Raw genomic sequence first — 22,300 nt, 5'->3', positions numbered from 1 at the left:
TAGTGAACTATCTAGAGAAGAGGGTGGGGAGGATGTACTACTAATGGACTTGAATGTTGTGATTAGTTCTCTCCTTGTCCGCCATAATAACCACAGTAGTAACTATTTAAAAATCTGATATAAGCTGTACATATTGTATGTATGTTTTAATAATGAAATGTACATGTTTGGAGGGCAGCACAAGGAGAGGTGCAGGCCTTAAACAGCTGTTTGTGTTGTTCCTACTACTGAGGGGAAAAGGGGGTTTTATCTTCTACTGTACGACTGGACATCGGTTCACTGAATACTTGCTGGTGCGGAGGAAATATGTTGCCATTAATCTGTATTCCAACTCTTGTAGTGTTTATTCAAAAAAACAACAGACCAAAACTAAAATCTAAAACTTAGCTATAACTAAAACAGTGTGTTGAGTAATTGTTTTGGTGGTTTACTGAGGGTTTAGTACTGAAGCCATGCTATGAACTTTAGACTATATTACTGTACTGTACATGGAATATTCCTGGATGTTACTCTACTACCCTGTGTTGTGCAGAGTTGTACTACGTTGGGAGTACTACGTTGAGAGTTGTACTACCTTGAGAGTACTACGTTGAGAGTTGTACTACCTTGAGAGTACTACGTTGAGAGTTGTACTACCTTGAGAGTACTACATTGTACTACCTTGAGAATACTACGTTGAGAGTTGTACTACCTTGAGAGTACTACGTTGAGAGTTGTACTACCTTGAGAATACTACGTTGAGAGTTGTACTACCTTGAGAATACTACGTTGAGAGTTGTACTACCTTGAGAGTACTACGTTGAGAGTTGTACTACCTTGAGAGTACTACGTTGAGAGTTGTACTACGTTGAGAGTTGTACTACCTTGAGAGTACTACCTTGAGAGTACTACATTGAGAGTTGTACTACCTTGACTAGACAGTTAGCGGCTTGAAGATGCCACTAAACTGCCCTGTACCTAAACAGAAAATGATACTGTACCTAATGAAACTGCTGATACTGTACCTAATGAAACTGCTGATACTGTATCTACTGTAAGACGTTGACTTTATAGTCCCTACTGCCAATAAAGAGAAACTGTTTCGAACGATCACACACGGATCTGTTTTTAATTTCATCCTTGCCTCACTTCAGCATTTTAAAAAATTGTAATGTTGAAAAGTGAAATGTTGTAAAGTGAAATGTTGCAACACAGTCAAAAGGCACAGCCTCTGAAACATGGCAGATGACTACAGTATTTCAGGGCTCCAGACTGCACTATAGATCTGTGAAAATGTCAACGGAAACTGTAGTTGTTGAGGTTTGATGTTGTTGTCATACCCAACAGACTATGCTCAGTTGCCGGAAATTGAAAACGAACTAGAATTGAAAATACATTTCGAGCTCTGAGGTTTACTGAAAGTGTTGGTTTCATCGAGAGAGAGAGAGAGAGAGAGCGAGAGAGAGAGAGATAGAGAGAGAGAGAGAGAGAGACAGCGAGAGAGAGAGAGATAGAGAGACAGCGAGAGAGAGAGAGAGAGACAGCGAGAGAGAGAGAGATAGAGAGAGAGAGAGAGACAGCGAGAGAGAGAGAGAGAGAGAGAGAGATAGAGAGAGAGAGAGTAGGGGACAGCGAGAGAGACAGCGAGAGAGAGACAGCGAGAGAGAGAGAGAGAGACAGCGAGAGAGAGAGAGATAGAGAGAGAGAGAGAGACAGCGAGAGAGAGAGAGAGAGAGAGAGAGGGAGAGAGAGAGAGAGAGAGAGACAGCGAGAGAGAGAGAGAGAGAGAGAGAGAGAGAGAGAGAGAGAGAGCATACAGGAAGGGGAAAAAAGGAGTGGACTACCTAAAAGTAGTTCTAGAGAACAAAGACTTTTGATGCCCTCTCTCTCTCCAAGGGGGAAAGTTTAGAGACACATATTTTAAAACACATCTATAAAAAAAAATTTAAAAAAGTTTTTTATTGAAATTTTACTTATAGAGAATGAAGTATCAACTGCGCACTATTTGACTCATACCCACCAAAGTTCTATATCGTAGTCTAAGGGGGCTCTGGTTGAACGCTGTGGAAGCTTGGAGCTGGAGTCATACAAACATTCTACTGGTTGAGGATATCCTGTAAGGACTCAAGTATCTCACTGTTTGGAGGAGGTGGAACTGGATGGAAGTGTCCGACGTGAAACAGTGATCAGTTGTCTTCACCCAACGTCTACTAGGAGTTCCTCACTACTGAATTATCTGAAGAAGAAAAACTATTCTGGGTGATTTTGGAACATTGCAACTGCAAAGGCTTCACAGGACTTTAGCTTTACTCAAGTGGATGAGGCAGTTCTACTGATTTAGCTGTACTCAGGTGGATGAGGCAGTTCTACTGATTTAGCTGTACTCAAGTGGATGAGGCAGTTCTACTGATTTAGTTGTACTCAAGTGGATGAGGCAGTTCTATTGATTTAGCTGTACTCAAGTGGATGAGGCAGTTCTACTGATTTAGCTGTACTCAAGTGGATGAGGCAGTTCTACTGATTTAGCTGTACTCAAGTGGATGAGGCAGTTCTACTGATTTAGCTGTACTCAAGTGGATGAGGCAGTTCTACTGATTTAGCTGTACTCAAGTGGATGAGGCAGTTCTACTGATTGCCGTATATCTTTTTTGGAGTATGGTTTTGGATCATGCTCTTTTGGATTTAAATTTTTGGGGACGTGAATAATGTATAAATCAACAATCGAAATGCTGAAATGTAACAGGTTTTTTTTAACACTTTGTGTGGCATCAGGGATTCTCTTGGTAAGTCTGGAAAAACTCTCATGCTATCCATCATATCCAATGAACCACTTGATGGAAGACTCATCAAAAAGTTTCCAAAGTTTATTTCTGTTCATTTATTTGGGAAACGTTTCTGTAGGTTAGAGAGAGACAGAAGCAGCTGTTTGTATGATACTATTGTGTTTTGAGTTTCACCAAAACATTTGGTCTCAACAAAGCTTTTACCCACACTGTATACAATGTTATTTTTGACACATTTACATCGTATCTTTTCAGTGTGTATCCGCCATCGCCGAAGAGCAGAAATGCAGCATAAACGTGACCGAGGCTGACAGCGGTCTGGAATCTATAACGTTGAGACTGACTACGGAGGGACAGCAGTGTCACTTCACTGTGTTATCTGTGGACAGTAGCTCTGTAGTAACACACTGTGTGGAGGAACCGAAGGAAAACGACACGTTTCAATGCCAGGTAGTCAGTTTAGAACCCGGAACATTGTACGCCCTGCAAATCATGTCCACGACAGATGAACAACGGGCCAATGTCACCCTGCAGACCAGTGAGTTGGGGTTCTGTTGGGGATTATATATTTATGGAAATGAGATTATAGATTTGTTGTTGTTTTTTTCTCCTTGATTTGTACATTTCAAATCAATATCTAATAATATGATTTGTGTACGGCAAATGATGTATAGTTTAATCAGTGTTTCATAGTCGCTCTTTCTCATTGATATTTATTATGGGAGTAATGCATTTATATGCATTTATATGTCTTAAATCCACGTGTCATTAGCTTCTCTGACTGTGTTGTTATGGTTACCAGGTTTCCTCTACTCTTGGATACATAGTGTGGGTACCTATTCTACTATCTGTTGCAGCAGGCTTTTCAGCTCTCTGCTGCCTGTCGTCACATCATACAGTCTTTCTGTTACATTTCATGTGGTTTTCCCTCGGCTTCACTTACATGACCACAGGAACTGAAACCCTGCTGAGAGAGAGTGATAAACCAGTAACTGTGTGTGTGTGTGTGTGTGTGTGTGTGTGTGTGTGTGTGTGTGTGTGTGTGTGTGTGTGTGTGTGTGTGTGTGTGTGTGTGTGTGTGTGTGTGTGTGTGTGTGTGTGTGTGTGTGTTTTTTGTGCATGTGTGTGTTTTCTTGTGGGTGTATGTGTGTTTGCCTGCACATGTCTGCAAGCGTATGTCCTCACATGGCTCTACAGCTGTAGGATCTTAAATTGATCCCTCTTTTGTTGCTGAGAACTGCACAGCAGGAAATGCAAACTTGTAGAGTATTTTAGTTTTTAAAAGTATTCTAAAGTTTGCAATTTCCCCTTTGAAATGTCATACTTGATTTGCCCTAACGTAATGTTGTTGTTGTTTAAACGTATCAACCCCTATATAAATGTCCATTAATTATAATCCACATCATAATTCACATTTCCTGTCGCTGTAGGATTATTTTCCTGCTGTAGCAAACTGGCTCAAATGAAGATCCTACATCTGTATAAGTGAACATACACTTGGCAGGGACCCAGAACAGAAGTATCTGACCTTAAGTGTATATTTCCAGACTCTCTCTATCGCCCCCCCTCTCTCTCTCTCTCTCTCTCTCTCTCTCTCCCTGTCTCTCTCTCTGTCTCTCTCTCTCTCTCTCTCTCTCTCTCTCTCTCTCACCCCAGCCATTTCCTGACTCCATTGTCCCTTTGTACTAACGGATACAGGGAGTCCTGTGGGTGGGGTGTGGGAGTGGAGGGCAGGACACTATGTTTGGTTCACAGGGCCTGGGCCGATTAGGGTGAATGGCACTGCTCTTGACCTTCTCAGCATGCTATGTCCCCTTTAACAGACTTTAGTCTGGTCGTACATCACATTGAGACCCTTTAACAGACTCTAGTCTGGTCGTACATCACACTGTCTCCTTTAACAGACTCTAGTCTGGTCATACATCACACTGAGACCTTTAACAGACTCTAGTCTGGTCATACATCACACTGAGACATTTAACAGACTCTAGTCATACAGTGATTTCGGGAAGTATTCAGACCCCTTGACTTTTTCCACATTTTGTTACATTACAGCCTTTTTCTAAAATCGATAAAAAAATATAAAAAAATCATCAATCTACACACAATACCCCATAATGACATCACAATACCCCATAATGATATCACAATACCCCATAATGACATCACAATACCCCATAATGACATCACAATACCCCATAATGATGCCACAATACCCCATAATTACATCACAATACCCCATAATGACATCACAATACCCCATAATCACATCACAATACCCCATAATGACATCACAATACCCCATAATGACATCACAATACCCCATAATGACATCACAATACCCCATAATGACATCACAATACCCCATAATGACATCACAATACCCCATAATGACATCACAATACCCCATAATGACATCACAATACCCCATAATGACATCACAATACCCCATAATGACATCACAATACCCCATAATGACATCACAATACCCCATAATGACATCACAATACCCCATAATGATGCCACAATACCCCATAATGACATCACAATACCCCATAATGACATCACAATACCCCATAATGACATCACAATACCCCATAATGACATCACAATACCCCATAATGACATCACAATACCCCATAATGACATCACAATACCCCATAATCACATCACAATACCCCATAATGACATCACAATACCCCATAATGACATCACAATACCCCATAATGACATCACAATACCCCATAATGACATCACAATACCCCATAATGACATCACAATACCCCATAATGACATCACAATACCCCATAATGACATCACAATACCCCATAATGACATCACAATACCCCATAATGACATCACAATACCCCATAATGACATCACAATACCCCATAATGACATCACAATACCCCATAATGATGCCACAATACCCCATAATGACATCACAATACCCCATAATGACATCACAATACCCCATAATGACATCACAATACCCCATAATGACATCACAATACCCCATAATGACATCACAATACCCCATAATGACATCACAATACCCCATAATGACATCACAATACCCCATAATGACAAAGTGAAAACAGGTTTTTAGATATTTTTTGCAAATGTATTAAAAATAAAAAACTGAAATATCCTTTGCTATGAGACTCGAAATTGAGCTCAGGTGCATCCTGTTTCCATGATCATCCTTCAGATGTTTCTACAACTTGATTGGTGTCCACCTGTGGTAAATTCAAATGATTGGACATGATTTGGAAAGGCACACACCTGTCTATATAAGGTCCCACAGTTGTCAGTGCATGTCAGAGCAAAAACCAAGCCATGAGATCAAAGGAAGTGTCTGTAGAGCTCCGAGACAGGATTGTGTCGAGGCACAGATCTGGGAAAGGATACCAAAACATTTCTGAATCATTGAATGTCCTCAAGAACACAGTGGCCTCCATCATTCTGAAATGGAAGACGTTTGGAACCACCTAGACTCTTCCTAGAGCTGGCCCCCGGTCAAACTGACCAATCAGAGGAGAAGGCCCTTGGTCAGGGAGGTGACGAAGAACCCGATGTCCCTCTGACAGACCTTCCGAGTTCCTCTGTGGAGATGGGAGAACCTTCCAGAAGGACAACCATCTCTGCAGCACTCCAACAATCAGGCCTTTATGGTAGAGTGGCCAGAAGGAAGCCACTCCTCACTAAAAGGCACATGACAGCCTGCTTGGAGTTTGCCAACAGGCACCAAAAGGACTCTCAGACCATGAGAAACAAGATCTTCTGGTCTGATGAAACCAAGTTTGAACTTCTTGGCTTGAACGCCAAGCGTCATGTCTGGAGGGAACCTGTTACCATCCCTATGGTGAATAATGGTGGTGGAAGCATCATGTCTGGAGGGAACCTGTTACCATCTCTATGGTGAATAATGGTGGTGGAAGCATCATGTCTGGAAGGAACCTGTTAGCATCCCTATGGTGAATAATGGTGGTGGCAGCATCATGTCTGGAGGGAACCTGTTACCATCCATACGGTGAATAATGGTGGTGGCAGCATCATATCTGGAGGGAACCTGTTACCATCCTACGGTGAATAATGGTGTTGGCAGCATCATGTCTGGAGGGAACCTGTTACCATCCCTATGGTGAATAATGGTGGTGGCAGCATCATGTCTGGAGGGAACCTGTTACCATCCCTATGGTGAATAATGGTGTTGGCAGCATCATGATGTGGGGATGATTTTCAGTGGCAGAGACTAGGAGACTAGTCCGGATCGAGGGAAAGATGAATGGAGCAAAGTACAGAGAGATCCTTGATGAAAACCTGCTCCAAAGCACTCAGGAACTCAGACTGGGGCGAAGGTTCACCTTCCAACAGGACAATGACCCCAAGCACACAGCCAAGACAACGCAGTAGTGGCTTCGGGACAAGTCTCTGAATATCATTGAGTAGCCCAGCCAGATCCCGGACTTGAACCCAATCAAACATCTCTGGAGAGACCTGAAAATAGCTGTGCAGCGACACTCCCCATCCAACCTGACAGAGCTTGGGAGGATCTGCAGAGAAGAATGGGAGAACCTCCCCATCCAACCTGACAGAGCTTGGGAGGATCTGCAGAGAAGAATGGGAGAAACTCCCCATCCAACCTGACACAGCTTGGGAGGATCTGAAGAGAAGAATGGGAGAACCTCCCCATCCAACCTGACAGAGCTTGGGAGGATCTGCAGAGAAGAATGTGATAAACTCCCCCAACACAGATGTGCAAAACTTGTAGCGTCCTACCCAAGAAGAGTCGAGGCTGTAATCGCTGTCAACGGTGCTTCGACAAAGTACTGAGTAAAGGGTCTGAAAACGTATGTAAATTTGATATTTTCCGTTGTTTTCTTAAAATAAATTTGCAGACATTTTGTGACAACCTGTTTTTGCTTTGTTATTATGGGGTATTGTGATGTCATTATGGGGTATTGTGATGTCATTATGGGGTATTGTGATGTCATTATGGGGTATTGTGATGTCATTATGGGGTATTGTGATGTCATTATGGGGTATTGTGATGTCATTATGGGGTATTGTGTGTAGATTGATGAGGCTGTAATCATTTAGAAAAAGTCAAGCGTTCTGGATACTTTCTGAATGCGTTGTACCTCATACTAAACTCCGGCCCTTTCTGGGCACAATGCCCCCCATCAGCTGGACTATCACTTCTTATCTAGAGCTATTCTAACACATAGAACGTTGAGATAACACAGTGGCATTTAGATCATCCATGGCTAGAGGTGTCATACTAACATTTAAACTAATTAGAAGAAAATTAAGGAATGCATCCTTGTCACTCCAATGTGACTGTAGACATTAACAAGTCTAGTTTCATTGTCTGTGAAATCAGATCACAAAAGGGGGGTTGCTCTATGCCATGTTAATACGTCCTACCAAATACAATGACATTCTGGCATTCCGGAATGTCATTGTTCTATTCTGTCAGTACCACCACAGGAGAGGCTCGTTAACGCACCACTGTTACCCACCCAAACGGGCGCCTGCCTGCCTGGAATAGGGAGTCAGGGCTCGCCTCCTGCCCCCCTCCCCACCCATCTAAAAGGTCCCCTTTTTCTCCTCTCTCGCTTCCCATCATCCCCTCCCAGCGGGCTAGCGGGGGCTCGGGGTCTGACCGGGGCTGAAGCCGTGGCCAGAGAATTTTAAACAGCCATGAAACAATCCTATCTGCTTCCTAACCCTAACCCTTCCGCCATCTCCACCACGCACCTCTCTACTGGTCTGTTCTCAGAGTCTCTCTACTGGTCTGTTCTCAGAGTCTCTCTACTGGTCTGTTCTCAGAGTCTCTCTACTGGTCTGTTCTCAGAGTGTCTCTACTGGTCTGTTCTCAGAGTCTCTCTACTGGTCTGTTCTCAGAGTCTCTCTACTGGTCTGTTCTCAGGGTCTCTCTACTGGTCTGTTCTCAGAGTCTCTCTACTGGTCTGTTCTCAGAGTCTCTCTACTGGTCTGTTCTCAGAGTGTCTCTACTGGTCTGTTCTCAGAGTCTCTCTACTGGTCTGTTCTCAGAGTCTCTCTACTGGTCTGTTCTCAGGGTCTCTCTACTGGTCTGTTCTCAGAGTCTCTCTACTGGTCTGTTCTCAGAGTCTCTCTACTGGTCTGTTCTCAGAGTCTCTCTACTGGTCTGTTCTCAGAGTCTCTCTACTGGTCTGTTCTCAGAGTCTCTCTACTGGTCTGTTCTCAGGGTCTCTCTACTGGTCTGTTCTCAGAGTCTCTCTACTGGTCTGTTCTCAGAGTCTCTCTACTGGTCTGTTCTCAGAGTCTCTCTACTGGTCTGTTCTCAGAGTCTCTCTACTGGTCTGTTCTCAGAGTCTCTCTACTGGTCTGTTCTCAGAGTCTCTCTACTGGTCTGTTCTCAGAGTCTCTCTACTGGTCTGTTCTCAGAGTCTCTCTACTGGTCTGTTCTCAGAGTCTCTCTACTGGTCTGTTCTCAGAGTCTCTCTACTGGTCTGTTCTCAGAGTCTCTCTACTGGTCTGTTCTCAGGGTCTCTCTACTGGTCTGTTCTCAGAGTCTCTCTACTGGTCTGTTCTCAGAGTCTCTCTACTGGTCTGTTCTCAGAGTCTCTCTACTGGTCTGTTCTCAGAGTCTCTCTACTGGTCTGTTCTCAGAGTCTCTCTACTGGTCTGTTCTCAGAGTCTCTCTACTGGTCTGTTCTCAGAGTCTCACTACTGGTCTGTTCTCAGAGTCTCTCTACTGGTCTGTTCTCAGAGTCTCTCTACTGGTCTGTTCTCAGAGTGTCTCTACTGGTCTGTTCTCAGAGTCTCTCTACTGGTCTGTTCTCAGAGTGTCTCTACTGGTCTGTTCTCAGAGTCTCTCTACTGGTCTGTTCTCAGAGTCTCTCTACTGGTCTGTTCTCAGAGTCTCTCTACTGGTCTGTTCTCAGAGTCTCTCTACTGGTCTGTTCTCAGAGTCTCTCTACTGGTCTGTTCTCAGAGTCTCTCTACTGGTCTGTTCTCAGAGTCTCTCTACTGGTCTGTTCTCAGAGTCTCTCTACTGGTCTGTTCTCAGAGTCTCTCTACTGGTCTGTTCTCAGAGTCTCTCTACTGGTCTGTTCTCAGTCTCTCTACTGGTCTGTTCTCAGAGTCTCTCTACTGGTCTGTTCTCAGAGTCTCTCTACTGGTCTGTTCTCAGAGTCTCTCTACTGGTCTGTTCTCAGAGTCTCTCTACTGGTCTGTTCTCAGAGTCTCTCTACTGGTCTGTTCTCAGAGTCTCTCTACTGGTCTGTTCTGAGAGTCTCTCTACTGGTCTGTTCTCAGAGTCTCTCTACTGGTCTGTTCTCAGAGTCTCTCTACTGGTCTGTTCTCAGAGTCTATCTACTGGTCTGTTCTCAGAGTCTATCTACTGGTCTGTTCTCAGAGTCTCTCTACTGGTCTGTTCTCAGAGTCTCTCTACTGGTCTGTTCTCAGAGTCTCTCTACTGGTCTGTTCTCAGAGTCTCTCTACTGGTCTGTTCTCAGAGTCTCTCTACTGGTCTGTTCTCAGAGTCTCTCTACTGGTCTGTTCTCAGAGTCTCTCTACTGGTCTGTTCTCAGTCTCTCTACTGGTCTGTTCTCAGAGTCTCTCTACTGGTCTGTTCTCAGAGTCTCTCTACTGGTCTGTTCTCAGAGTCTCTCTACTGGTCTGTTCTCAGAGTCTCTCTACTGGTCTGTTCTCAGAGTCTCTCTACTGGTCTGTTCTCAGAGTCTCTCTACTGGTCTGTTCTGAGAGTCTCTCTACTGGTCTGTTCTCAGAGTCTCTCTACTGGTCTGTTCTCAGAGTCTCTCTACTGGTCTGTTCTCAGAGTCTCTCTACTGGTCTGTTCTGAGAGTCTCTCTACTGGTCTGTTCTCAGAGTCTCTCTACTGGTCTGTTCTCAGAGTCTCTCTACTGGTCTGTTCTCAGAGTCTATCTACTGGTCTGTTCTCAGAGTCTATCTACTGGTCTGTTCTCAGAGTCTCTCTACTGGTCTGTTCTCAGAGTCTCTCTACTGGTCTGTTCTCAGAGTCTCTCTACTGGTCTGTTCTGGTCATAGTTCTATGAAGTGCTGTGTTGTTCTGTTCTGTCCTGGCACAACACCTCTGACTGATGAAACACGGTGTAACAGTAATGTCATCAGTCTCTGTGTAGTTTAATTTACCACCACACCTCTGATGAGACATAGTGTAACAGTCCCAGTTATTCCTCTCAGAGAGTAAAGACCTGCAGCTCTGTCTACTTTCTGTGAAGATCTGCCTGCTGCCATTCCTCTCCTAATGAAACATTGTGTAACAGCGTTGTTCATCAGTCATTCCCCTGATCTGTCATTCCTCTGACCAGTCATTCCCCTGACCAGTCATTCCCCTGACCAGTCATTCCCCTGACCAGTCTTTCCCCTGACCAGTCATTCCTCTGACCAGTCATTCCTCTGACCAGTCTTTCCCCTGACCTGTCATTCCTCTGACCAGTCATTCCTCTGACCAGTCTTTCCCCTGACCAGTCATTCCCCTGATCTGTCATTCCCCTGACCGGTCATTCCCCTGGCCTGTCATTCCCCTGACCTGTCATTCCCCTGGCCTGTCATTCCCCTGGCCTGTCATTCCCCTGGCCTGTCATTCCCCTGACCGGTCATTCCCCTGGCCTGTCATTCCCCTGGCCTGTCATTCCCCTGGCCTGTCATTCCCCTGGCCTGTCATTCCCCTGACCTGTCATTCCCCTGACCGGTCATTCCCCTGGCCTGTCATTCCCCTGACCGGTCATTCCCCTGGCCTGTCATTCCCCTGGCCTGTCATTCCCCTGACCAGTCATTCCCCTGGCCTGTCATTCCCCTGGCCTGTCATTCCCCTGGCCTGTCATTCCCCTGACCTGTCATTCCCCTGACCAGTCATTCCCCTGATCAGTCATTCCCCTGACCTGTCATTCCCCTGACCTACTACATAGTTCTCTGTGTAGTTCTGCACCACTCCTCTGGTGATGATGTTGTCTAACAGTTATTATTTTGGCCATCTAACTTGTCTGTCATGTAGCCATTGTTATGACAGTGATCCCGCCCTGACATTGTGACTGCTTTTGGATCAGATTTGGCAGGACCCTGTCTTTCAAAGATAATTCGTAAAAATCCAAATAACTTCACAGATCTTCGTTGTAAAGGGTTTTAGCAATTCATGAACATACACCTGTGGGGTGGTCGTTAAGACACTAACAGCTTACAGACGGTAGGCAATTAAGATCACAATTATGAAAACGTAGGACACTAAAGAGGCCTTTCTACTGACTCTGAAAAACACGAAAAGAAAGATGCGCAGGATCCCTGCTCATCTGCGTGAACGTGCCTTAGGCATGCTGCAAGGAGGCATGAAAACTGCAGATGTGGCCAGGGCAATAAACTGCAATGTCCGTACTGTGAGACGCCTAAGACAGCAGGACGGACAGCTGATCGTCCTCGCACTGGCAGACCACGTGTAACAACACCTGCACAGGATCGGTACATCCGAACATCACACATGTGGGACAGGTAGAGGATGTCAACAACAACTGCCCGAGTTACACCAGGAACGCACAATCCCTCCATCAGTGCTCAGACTGTCCGCAATCGGCTGAAAGAGGCTGTACTGAGGGCTTGTAGGCCTGTTGTAAGGCAGGTCCTCACCAGACATCACCTGCAACAACGTCACCTATGGGCACAAACCCACCGTCGCTGGACCAGACAGGACTGGCAAAAAGTGCTCTTCACTGACGAGTCGCGGTTTTGTCTCACCAGGGGTGATGGTCAGATTTGCGTTTATCGTTGAAGGAATGAGCGTTACACCGAGGCCTGTACTCTGGAGCGGGATCGGTTTGGAGGTGAAGGGTCCGTCATGGTCTGGGGCGGTGTGTCACATCATCATCGGACTGAGCTTGTTGTCATTGCAGGCAATCTCAACGCTGTGCGTTACAGGGAAGACATCCTTCTCCCTCATGTGGTACCCTTCCTGCAGGCTCATCCTGACATGACCCTCCAGCATGACAATGCCACCAGCCAGACTGCTCGTTCTGAGCGTGATTTCCTGCAAGACAGGAATGTCGTTGTTCTGCCATGGCCAGCGAAGAGCCCGGATCTCAATCCCATTGAGCACGTCTGGGTCCTGTTGTGGGGTCCTATTGAATCAGAGGGTGAGGGCTAGAGCCATTCCCCCCAGAAATGTCCGGAAACTTGCAGATGCCTTGGTGGAAGAGTGGGGTAACATCTCACAGCAAGAACGGGCAAATCTGGTGCAGTCCATGAGGAGGAGATGCACTGCAATACTTAATGCAGCTGGTGGCCACACCAGATACTGACTGTTACTTTTGATTTTGACCCCCCCCCCCCCTTTGTTCAGGGACACATGATAAAATTTCTGCTAGTCACAAGTCTGTGGAACTTGTTCAGTTTATGTCCAGTTGTTGAATCTTGTTATGTTCATACAAATATTTACACGTTAAGTTTACTGAAAATAGTTGCGCAGTTGACAGTGAGAGGACGTTTCTTTTTTTGCTGAGTTTAGTTGAAAAACTTGTTTGCTTGAATATCAAAACATGTACCTGTGCTTTATAAGTGAATTGCCAACGAATTGCCAACTTGACTTTTGTTTAATCTTAGCTTGATGAATGGTATCTTGTTTCAGTTACTGACAGCCCATTCTATCGCTCAGGTCCATCGACAGTCAGTGGCCTACAGGTGTCTGGGACATCAGACAGCCTGGGAGTTTCCTGGCAGCCTGGCCCAGGGAGGACTGAGCGCTTCAGGCTACTGCTCACCGACCGAGTGGGTGTGGTGAGGAACCTGACTCTGGAGAGCACCGCTAAAGACTACACTGTCACCGACCTGGTGCCAGGGCGCGTGTATAACATCACCATGGTGACGGAGGCAGGGGGACGCCAGAGTACCACCTCAAGACAAATACAGACGGGTAAGGATTCAGTCATGATATGGGATTCATTGGAATGGACTCTCCTTACATGACGCCAGCATCTGTAACAGCGACGTAACATCTATTGTACATAGTCCATCGGTAAATAGCCCACCCAATTTACCTACCTCATCCCCATACTGTTTTTACTTATTTACTTTTCTGCTCTTTTGCACACCAGTATCTCTACCTGCACATGACCATCTGATCATTTATCACTCCAGTGTTAATCTGCTAAATTTTAATTATTCGCCTACCTCCTCATGCCTTTTGCACACAATGTATATAGACTCTTTTTTTCTACTGTATTATTGACTTGTTTATTGTTTACTCCATGTGTAACTCTGTGTTGTTGTCTGTTCACACTGCTATGCTTTATCTTGGCCAGGTCGCAGTTGTAAATTAGAACTTGTTCTCAACTAGCCTACCTGGTTAAATAAAGGTGAAATAAATAAATAAATAAATAAAACATATTTGTAAGTTAGGATCATCACTATATTTAGAAATAAAAATGTAATTGTAACTATTAAAGTCATACTGCACCAAATTCCAGGAAAGCGCTTCGGTGATCAGCTATTTATTTCAAGCCTTGAGCTTCTCACATAGTCATCAGCCCACACGAATAATGGGATAGTGAGTATATGGGAAGATGCCAACCTCTCCTCTGCTCCCTACATCCTGTGGAGTATATGGGAAGATGCCAAACTCTCCTCTGCTCCCTGCATCCTGTGGTTCTGAGTGTATGGGAAAGACTGAGTGTTAGGGCCTGGTATGGACACAGGGCCCAAGCCTGCTTTCTTTCCCAACAGAGTCCCTACCCAACCAAGCCTGCTTTCTTTCCCAACAGAGTCCCTACCCAACCAAGCCTGCTTTCTTTCCCAACAGAGTCCCTACCCAACCAAGCCTGCTTTCTTTCCCAACAGAGTCCCTACTCAACCAAGCCTGCTTTCTTTCCCAACAGAGTCCCTACCCAACCAAGCCTGCTTTCTTTCCTAACAGAGTCCCTACCCAACCAAGCCTGCTTTCTTTCCCAACAGAGTCCCTACCCAACCAAGCCTGCTTTCTTTCCTAACAGAGTCCCTACCCAACCAAGCCTGCTTTCTTTCCCAACAGAGTCCCTACTCAACCAAGCCTGCTTTCTTTCCCAACAGAGTCCATACCCAACCAAGCCTGCTTTCTTTCCCAACAGAGTCCCTACCCAACCAAGCCTGCTTTCTTTCCTAACAGAGTCCCTACCCAACCAAGCCTGCTTTCTTTCCCAACAGAGTCCCTACCCAACCAAGCCTGCTTTCTTTTCCAACAGAGTCCCTACCCAACCAAGCCTGCTTTCTTTCCTAACAGAGTCCCTACCCAACCAAGCCTGCTTTCTTTCCTAACAGAGTCCCTACCCAACCAAGCCTGCTTTCTTTCCTAACAGAGTCCCTACCCAACCAAGCCTGCTTTCTTTCCCAACAGAGTCCCTACCCAACCAAGCCTGCTTTCTTTCCTAACAGAGTCCCTACCCAACCAAGACTGCTTTCTTTCCTAACAGAGTCCCTACCCAACCAAGCCTGCTTTCTTTTCTAACAGAGTCCCTACCCAACCAAGCCTGCTTTCTTTCCTAACAGAGTCCCTACCCAACCAAGCCTGCTTTCTTTCCTAACAGAGTCCCTACCCAACCAAGTCTGCTTTCTTTCCCAACAGAGTCCCTACCCAACCAAGCCTGCTTTCTTTCCTAACAGAGTCCCTACCCAACCAAGCCTGCTTTCTTTCCCAACAGAGTCCCTACTCAACCAAGCCTGCTTTCTTTCCCAACAGAGTCCATACCCAACCAAGCCTGCTTTCTTTCCCAACAGAGTCCCTACCCAACCAAGCCTGCTTTCTTTCCTAACAGAGTCCCTACCCAACCAAGCCTGCTTTCTTTCCCAACAGAGTCCCTACCCAACCAAGCCTGCTTTCTTTCCCAACAGAGTCCCTACCCAACCAAGCCTGCTTTCTTTCCTAACAGAGTCCCTACCCAACCAAGCCTGCTTTCTTTCCCAACAGAGTCCCTACTCAACCAAGCCTGCTTTCTTTCCCAACAGAGTCCATACCCAACCAAGCCTGCTTTCTTTCCCAACAGAGTCCATACCCAACCAAGCCTGCTTTCTTTCCTAACAGAGTCCCTACCCAACCAAGCCTGCTTTCTTTCCCAACAGAGTCCCTACCCAACCAAGCCTGCTTTCTTTTCCAACAGAGTCCCTACCCAACCAAGCCTGCTTTCTTTCCTAACAGAGTCCCTACCCAACCAAGCCTGCTTTCTTTCCTAACAGAGTCCCTACCCAACCAAGCCTGCTTTCTTTCCTAACAGAATCCCTACCCAACCAAGCCTGCTTTCTTTCCCAACAGAGTCCCTACCCAACCAAGCCTGCTTTCTTTCCTAACAGAGTCCCTACCCAACCAAGCCTGCTTTCTTTCCTAACAGAGTCCCTACCCAACCAAGCCTGCTTTCTTTTCTAACAGAGTCCCTACCCAACCAAGCCTGCTTTCTTTCCTAACAGAGTCCCTACCCAACCAAGCCTGCTTTCTTTCCCAACAGAGTCCCTACCCAACCAAGCCTGCTTTCTTTCCCAACAGAGTCCCTACCCAACCAAGCCTGCTTTCTTTCCTAACAGAGTCCCTACCCAACCAAGCCTGCTTTCTTTCCCAACAGAGTCCCTACTCAACCAAGCCTGCTTTCTTTCCTAACAGAGTCCCTACCCAACCAAGCCTGCTTTCTTTCCCAACAGAGTCCCTACTCAACCAAGCCTGCTTTCTTTCCCAACAGAGTCCATACCCAACCAAGCCTGCTTTCTTTCCCAACAGAGTCCCTACCCAACCAAGCCTGCTTTCTTTCCTAACAGAGTCCCTACCCAACCAAGCCTGCTTTCTTTCCCAACAGAGTCCCTACCCAACCAAGCCTGCTTTCTTTTCCAACAGAGTCCCTACCCAACCAAGCCTGCTTTCTTTCCTAACAGAGTCCCTACCCAACCAAGCCTGCTTTCTTTCCTAACAGAGTCCCTACCCAACCAAGCCTGCTTTCTTTCCTAACAGAGTCCCTACCCAACCAAGCCTGCTTTCTTTCCCAACAGAGTCCCTACCCAACCAAGCCTGCTTTCTTTCCTAACAGAGTCCCTACCCAACCAAGCCTGCTTTCTTTCCCAACAGAGTCCCTACCCAACCAAGCCTGCTTTCTTTCCTAACAGAGTCCCTACCCAACCAAGCCTGCTTTCTTTCCCAACAGAGTCCCTACTCAACCAAGCCTGCTTTCTTTCCCAACAGAGTCCATACCCAACCAAGCCTGCTTTCTTTCCCAACAGAGTCCCTACCCAACCAAGCCTGCTTTCTTTCCTAACAGAGTCCCTACCCAACCAAGCCTGCTTTCTTTCCCAACAGAGTCCCTACCCAACCAAGCCTGCTTTCTTTCCCAACAGAGTCCCTACCCAACCAAGCCTGTGTTACTCTTTAACTGTCCAGGATCGGTATGAATTTTCCGCAATATATTCAGCCATCGTAAACCTCCGCCTTAGGCCTTAGGCTGACATTATTTATTTGTTTTTATCATCACCATTAGCTTTTTCAGAAGCAGCAGCTACTCTTCCTGGGGTCCACAGAAAACATGAAACACGATAAGTCACAAAACACTGATACACTGATAGACAGGAACAGTCATATGTGACCGAACGGCTTGATTCGGTCTTATGGAGCAACATTTGAAATTGTGTTTACATTTTTTTTAAACTTTGGATAAAAGTAGAGACTCAGAGCTATAAAATGGTATATGTGTCACGCCCTGATCTGTTTCACCTGTCTTTGTGCTTGTCTTCACATTGTCACTTCACACGGCCTGCACTTGATTCCTGATAATATCATACACTGAGGTTGAGGAACATTGGGAAAGTAATTCTGCTTTGAAAGTTGATGAACTCTTAATCTCACTTTTGAGAAAATGGCCCTTGAATGTTTTGGTTCACCTACTGGAGAGATCTTCTTTGTCTCCACCCCCATTCAGCATCATTCACACCCTCTTAAGCCTTAGCCCCGCCCATCTCTTTAAGGATTCACATCTGAGGCCATGTATTAAACAAGACTAAAGGCTGGTTTATAGTATGGGTGTAAATTTAATCTGGAGTGCCAGAGTGTACTCTGGGCGTTTGTAAACTCAGAGCGTTGTCAGATTGTAAACTCAGAGCGTTGTCAGATTGTAAACTCAGAGCGTTGTCAGATTGTAAACTCAGAGCGTTGTCAGATTGTAAACTCAGAGCGTTGTCAGATTGTAAACTCAGAGCGTTGTCAGTTTGTCCGTTTGTACATTCAGAGTTTTCGCACTCGGAGCGTTCAGAGCGCACACTGGACGCTCTGGCCGAGGAGTAGGGTTGTTCTGACCTCACAACGACAGTCATGCACCCAAGCTAACTGGTTAATGTTGGCTAGCTTGGTAGCTACTTCCAGTACAATTGAGCGAACATCTCACTCTGACCATTTTACTCGCCCTAGCAGAGCTGGTTAGGCTATTTTCATGTTATCCAAAGTGGAGACTGCAACTGTTCTGCTGGCAACAATTTAATTGCGCTTTTTAGCCAACGTTTACTGACACCGGCAATATTCATCGGTGTTTGTAAATTCGTCAGTTATTCTGAGCTTTGGCACACAGACGAGAGTGCTCTGAAATCAGAGTAGATATCCAGAGCGAATTTTACCAGCTACGTCTATCGACAGTTGTCGCAGTGACATCATGAACATTCTATTGAAATGGTTACTTACGTAGTGGAGTCTTTTGTTTCGACACGTAGATAGCTAGCTAGCTAAACAATGAACCACGATCCCAACTCATAACGTTACTACCCCTGCATGAATCTGCAGGTAGCTAACCAACCAGGTTCAACGTTAGCTAGTTAACATTAGGCTATAATTTTTTTTCTGTTTTTGCTATTTGCTCTTTGTTATAGAGCCAACCAGATTGGAGAAGTGGTTTATCCATACATCTCTCTTTTGGACAGATAACTCTTTGTGTTGTTGTTTGTTTAGTGTTTTCCAATTTTCCCAGAAGTGGTTAGATTCTATGGATTCTTCAATTGCATTGAGCTGATTTCTGACGTGCTGTTCCTTCTTTTTCCGTAGTGCATTTCTGTATTGTTTTAGTGATTCACCATAGTGAAGGCGTAGACTCAAGTTTTCTGGGTCTCTGTTTTTGGTTGGACAGGTTTCTCAATTTCTGTCTTAGGTTTTTGCATTCTTCATCAAACCATTTGTCATTGTTGTTCATTTTCTTATGTTTTCTGTTTGACATTTTTTTATTTGATAGGGAAGCTGAGAGGTCAAATGTACTGTTTATGTTTTCTACTAAAAGTGAAGTTTACACTTTCACTATTACAGTGGAACATTTTGTCCAGGAAGTTGTCTAGAAGGGATTGAATTTGTCTCTCTCCCTCTCTCTCTCCCCTCTCTCTTCCTCTCCCTCCCCCTCTCTCTCCCCTCTCTCCCTCCCCCCTCTCCCTCCCCCCTCTCTCTCCCCCCTCTCTCTCCCTCCCTCTCTCCCTCTCTCCCCCCTCCTCTCTCCTCTCTCTCCCCCCTCTCTCCCCTCTATCTCTCCCTCCCTCCCTCTTGCTCTCTCTCTCCCTCTATCTTTCTCTACCCCCTTCTCTCCCCTCTCTCTCTCTCTCTCCCTCTCTCTCTCCTCTCACTCCCTCCCCCTGTCTCTCTCCCCTCTCTCCCCTCCCTCTCCGTCTTCCTCCCCCTCTATCGCTCTCCCTCTCCCTCCCACCCTTCCCTCTCTCTCCTTCCCTCTCTCTTCCTCTCCAGTGCCCTATGCCGTCTCCAACCTGAAGCTAGAGAACAATAACACCCAGGACAGTTTGAGAGCATCATGGAGTCAACCCCAGGGTGATGTGGACTCCATAGTGGTGACCCTGTCCTCGTCTGGAACCACCCCTCTGGAGAAGACCCTGTCATCTGACACCACAAAGGCCCACTTCCACCAGCTGACACCCGGACGGACCTATCAGGTGTCTGTCGCCACCAAGAGCGGAGAGCTCTCCAACCAATCAACTGCCTCGGCCAACACAGGTAACAGTAGGCGTAACCAGGAAAACGTCATGTAAACCAGGACAAACTCTGTGTCGTGGTCAGGAGAACGTCTTGTCTCTGGTCCAACATGCTAACAGTTAGTGTTCTCAGAAATCCAATGAAGCCTTTAGTTTGTTGAGAGGAACACTCTTCCTGTTGAAGAGGGCCTCTGCTATTAAAGCCAAGAGGATAAAGGAGGGGGTGAGATGGTAATTCCCCTAGAGTGTGACTGTTTAATTTAAACACTCTGTTATTAAGGGTTCAGCAAGAGCTTGTTGAGCGTCTCGATGATGTCTAAGATCATAACTATGTGATTACTATTCATGGATTAATCAAGTGGATTAGAATTAGTCCATTGTGTTGTTGTGTTAAGGCGTCTGCATGCTTCCCAAGCAGAAACAGTTCAGAAGAGTTCCTTCATTTATTATGATGACATTTGGTGATGTTTCTTTCTTAGGTGAGGGGTTTTGTTCTCAGGTGAGGGGTTTTGTTCTCAGGTGAGGGTTTTGTTCTCAGGTGAGGGGTTTTGTTCTCAGGTGAGGGGTTTTGTTCTCAGGTGAGGGGTTTTGTTCTCAGGTGAGGGGTTTTGTTTTTAGGTGAGGGGTTTTGTTTTTAGGTGAGGGGTTTTGTTCTCAGGTGAGGGGTTTTTGTTCTCAGGTGAGGGGTTTTGTTTTTAGGTGAGGGGTTTTGTTCTCAGGTGAGGGATTTTTGTTCTCAGGTGAGGGGTTTTGTTCTCAGGTGAGGGGTTTTGTTCTCAGGTGAGGGGTTTTGTTCTCAGGTGAGGGGTTTTTGTTCTCAGGTGAGGGTTTTGTTCTCAGGTGAGGGGTTTTGTTCTCAGGTGAGGGTTTTTTTTCTCAGGTGAGGGGTTTTGTTCTCAGGTGAGGGGTTTTGTTCTCAGGTGAGGGTTTTGTTCTCAGGTGAGGGGTTTTGTTCTCAGGTGAGGGTTTTTTTTCTCAGGTGAGGGGTTTTCTTCTCAGGTGAGGGGTTTTGTTCTCAGGTGAGGGTTTTGTTCTCAGGTGAGGGGTTTTGTTCTCAGGTGAGGGTTTTTTTTCTCAGGTGAGGGTTTTGTTCTCAGGTGAGGAGTTTTGTTCTCAGGTGAGGGTTTTGTTCTCAGGTGAGGGGTTTTGTTCTCAGGTGAGGAGTTTTGTTCTCAGGTGAGGGTTTTGTTCTCAGGTGAGGGTTTTGTTCTCAGGTGAGGTTTTTTTTTTCTCAGGTGAGGGGTTTTGTTCTCAGGTGAGGGGTTTTGTTCTCAGGTGAGGTTTTTTTTTTCTCAGGTGAGGGGTTTTGTTCTCAGGTGAGGGGTTTTGTTCTCAGGTGAGGGGTTTTGTTCTCAGGTGAGGGGTTTTGTTCTCAGGTGAGGGTTTTTTTTTTCTCAGGTGAGGGGTTTTGTTCTCAGGTGAGGGGTTTTGTTCTCAGGTGAGGGGTTTTGTTCTCAGGTGAGGGGTTTTGTTCTCAGGTGAGGGTTTTTGTTCTCAGGTGAGGGTTTTGTTCTCAGGTGAGGGTTTTGTTCTCAGGTGAGGGGTTTTGTTCTCAGGTGAGGGTTTTGTTCTCAGGTGAGGGGTTTTGTTCTCAGGTGAGGAGTTTTGTTCTCAGGTGAGGGTTTTGTTCTCAGGTGAGGGTTTTGTTCTCAGGTGAGGGTTTTGTTCTCAGGTGAGGGGTTTTTGTTCTCAGGTGAGGGGTTTTGTTCTCAGGTGAGGTTTTTTTTTTCTCAGGTGAGGGGTTTTGTTCTCAGGTGAGGGGTTTTGTTCTCAGGTGAGGGGTTTTGTTCTCAGGTGAGGGGTTTTGTTCTCAGGTGAGGGTTTTGTTCTCAGGTGAGGGGTTTTGTTCTCAGGTGAGGAGTTTTGTTCTCAGGTGAGGGTTTTGTTCTCAGGTGAGGGTTTTGTTCTCAGGTGAGGGTTTTGTTCTCAGGTGAGGGGTTTTTGTTCTCAGGTGAGGGGTTTGTTCTCAGGTGAGGGTTTTTTTTTCTCAGGTGAGGGGTTTTGTTCTCAGGTGAGGGGTTTTGTTCTCAGGTGAGGGGTTTTGTTCTCAGGTGAGGGGTTTTGTTCTCAGGTGAGGGGTTTTGTTCTCAGGTGAGGGTTTTTGTTCTCAGGTGAGGGTTTTGTTCTCAGGTGAGGGTTTTGTTCTCAGGTGAGGGGTTTTGTTCTCAGGTGAGGGGTTTTGTTCTCAGGTGAGGGTTTTTGTTCTCAGGTGAAGGTTTTGTTCTCAGGTGAGGGTTTTGTTCTCAGGTGAGGGTTTTTCAGGTGTTTTGGCACCACATGGTTGTTCTGGAGGCCAAAGTCCATAACTCTTCGTCTGTGATTGGTCAACAGCAGGGATTCTTCAATAAAGTCTTTGTTGTCATTCAACGAGAGAAGACTGTTTTTTTAATGCCAATATTTTCATTGAGAAATAATGCACTGAACATCTTAGATGTAAAATTACACAACTAATGTCAAAATGAATGAAAGATTCCTTGAGTTTGAGCTTAGATTATTTTAGACTATTTACAGCGTCTCAAAATGGACAAACAGGTACTGTACTACTCAAGGAAATTCAGAGACCT

General features: G+C 45.6%; 1 protein-coding gene across 2 annotated transcripts in view; it reads left to right on the top strand.

Annotated features, from left to right (window-relative positions):
* Positions 1-1,845: 1,845 nt before the first annotated feature.
* LOC118938831 (receptor-type tyrosine-protein phosphatase beta-like) overlaps positions 1,846-22,300 on the top strand; it is a 96,071-nt gene continuing 75,616 nt past the window's right edge. The window contains exons 1-5 of one of the 2 annotated variants that reach the window (XM_036945008.1): positions 1,846-2,293; positions 2,331-2,762; positions 3,018-3,300; positions 13,438-13,695; positions 19,495-19,758. In XM_036945008.1, coding sequence (XP_036800903.1) covers positions 2,685-2,762; positions 3,018-3,300; positions 13,438-13,695; positions 19,495-19,758 — 883 coding nt within the window. In that variant the 5' untranslated portion in view covers positions 1,846-2,293; positions 2,331-2,684. Of the gene's footprint in view, positions 2,763-3,017; positions 3,301-13,437; positions 13,696-19,494; positions 19,759-22,300 lie in introns of both variants that reach the window. The other variant, XM_036945007.1, reaches the window with a different exon arrangement.

This window comes from Oncorhynchus mykiss, chromosome 15 (assembly GCF_013265735.2).
Source record: "Oncorhynchus mykiss isolate Arlee chromosome 15, USDA_OmykA_1.1, whole genome shotgun sequence".
Classification (NCBI taxonomy): domain Eukaryota; kingdom Metazoa; phylum Chordata; class Actinopteri; order Salmoniformes; family Salmonidae; genus Oncorhynchus; species Oncorhynchus mykiss.
Note: the sequence above shows the minus strand (reverse complement) of the source record. Positions and strands in the feature narration are given on the sequence as shown.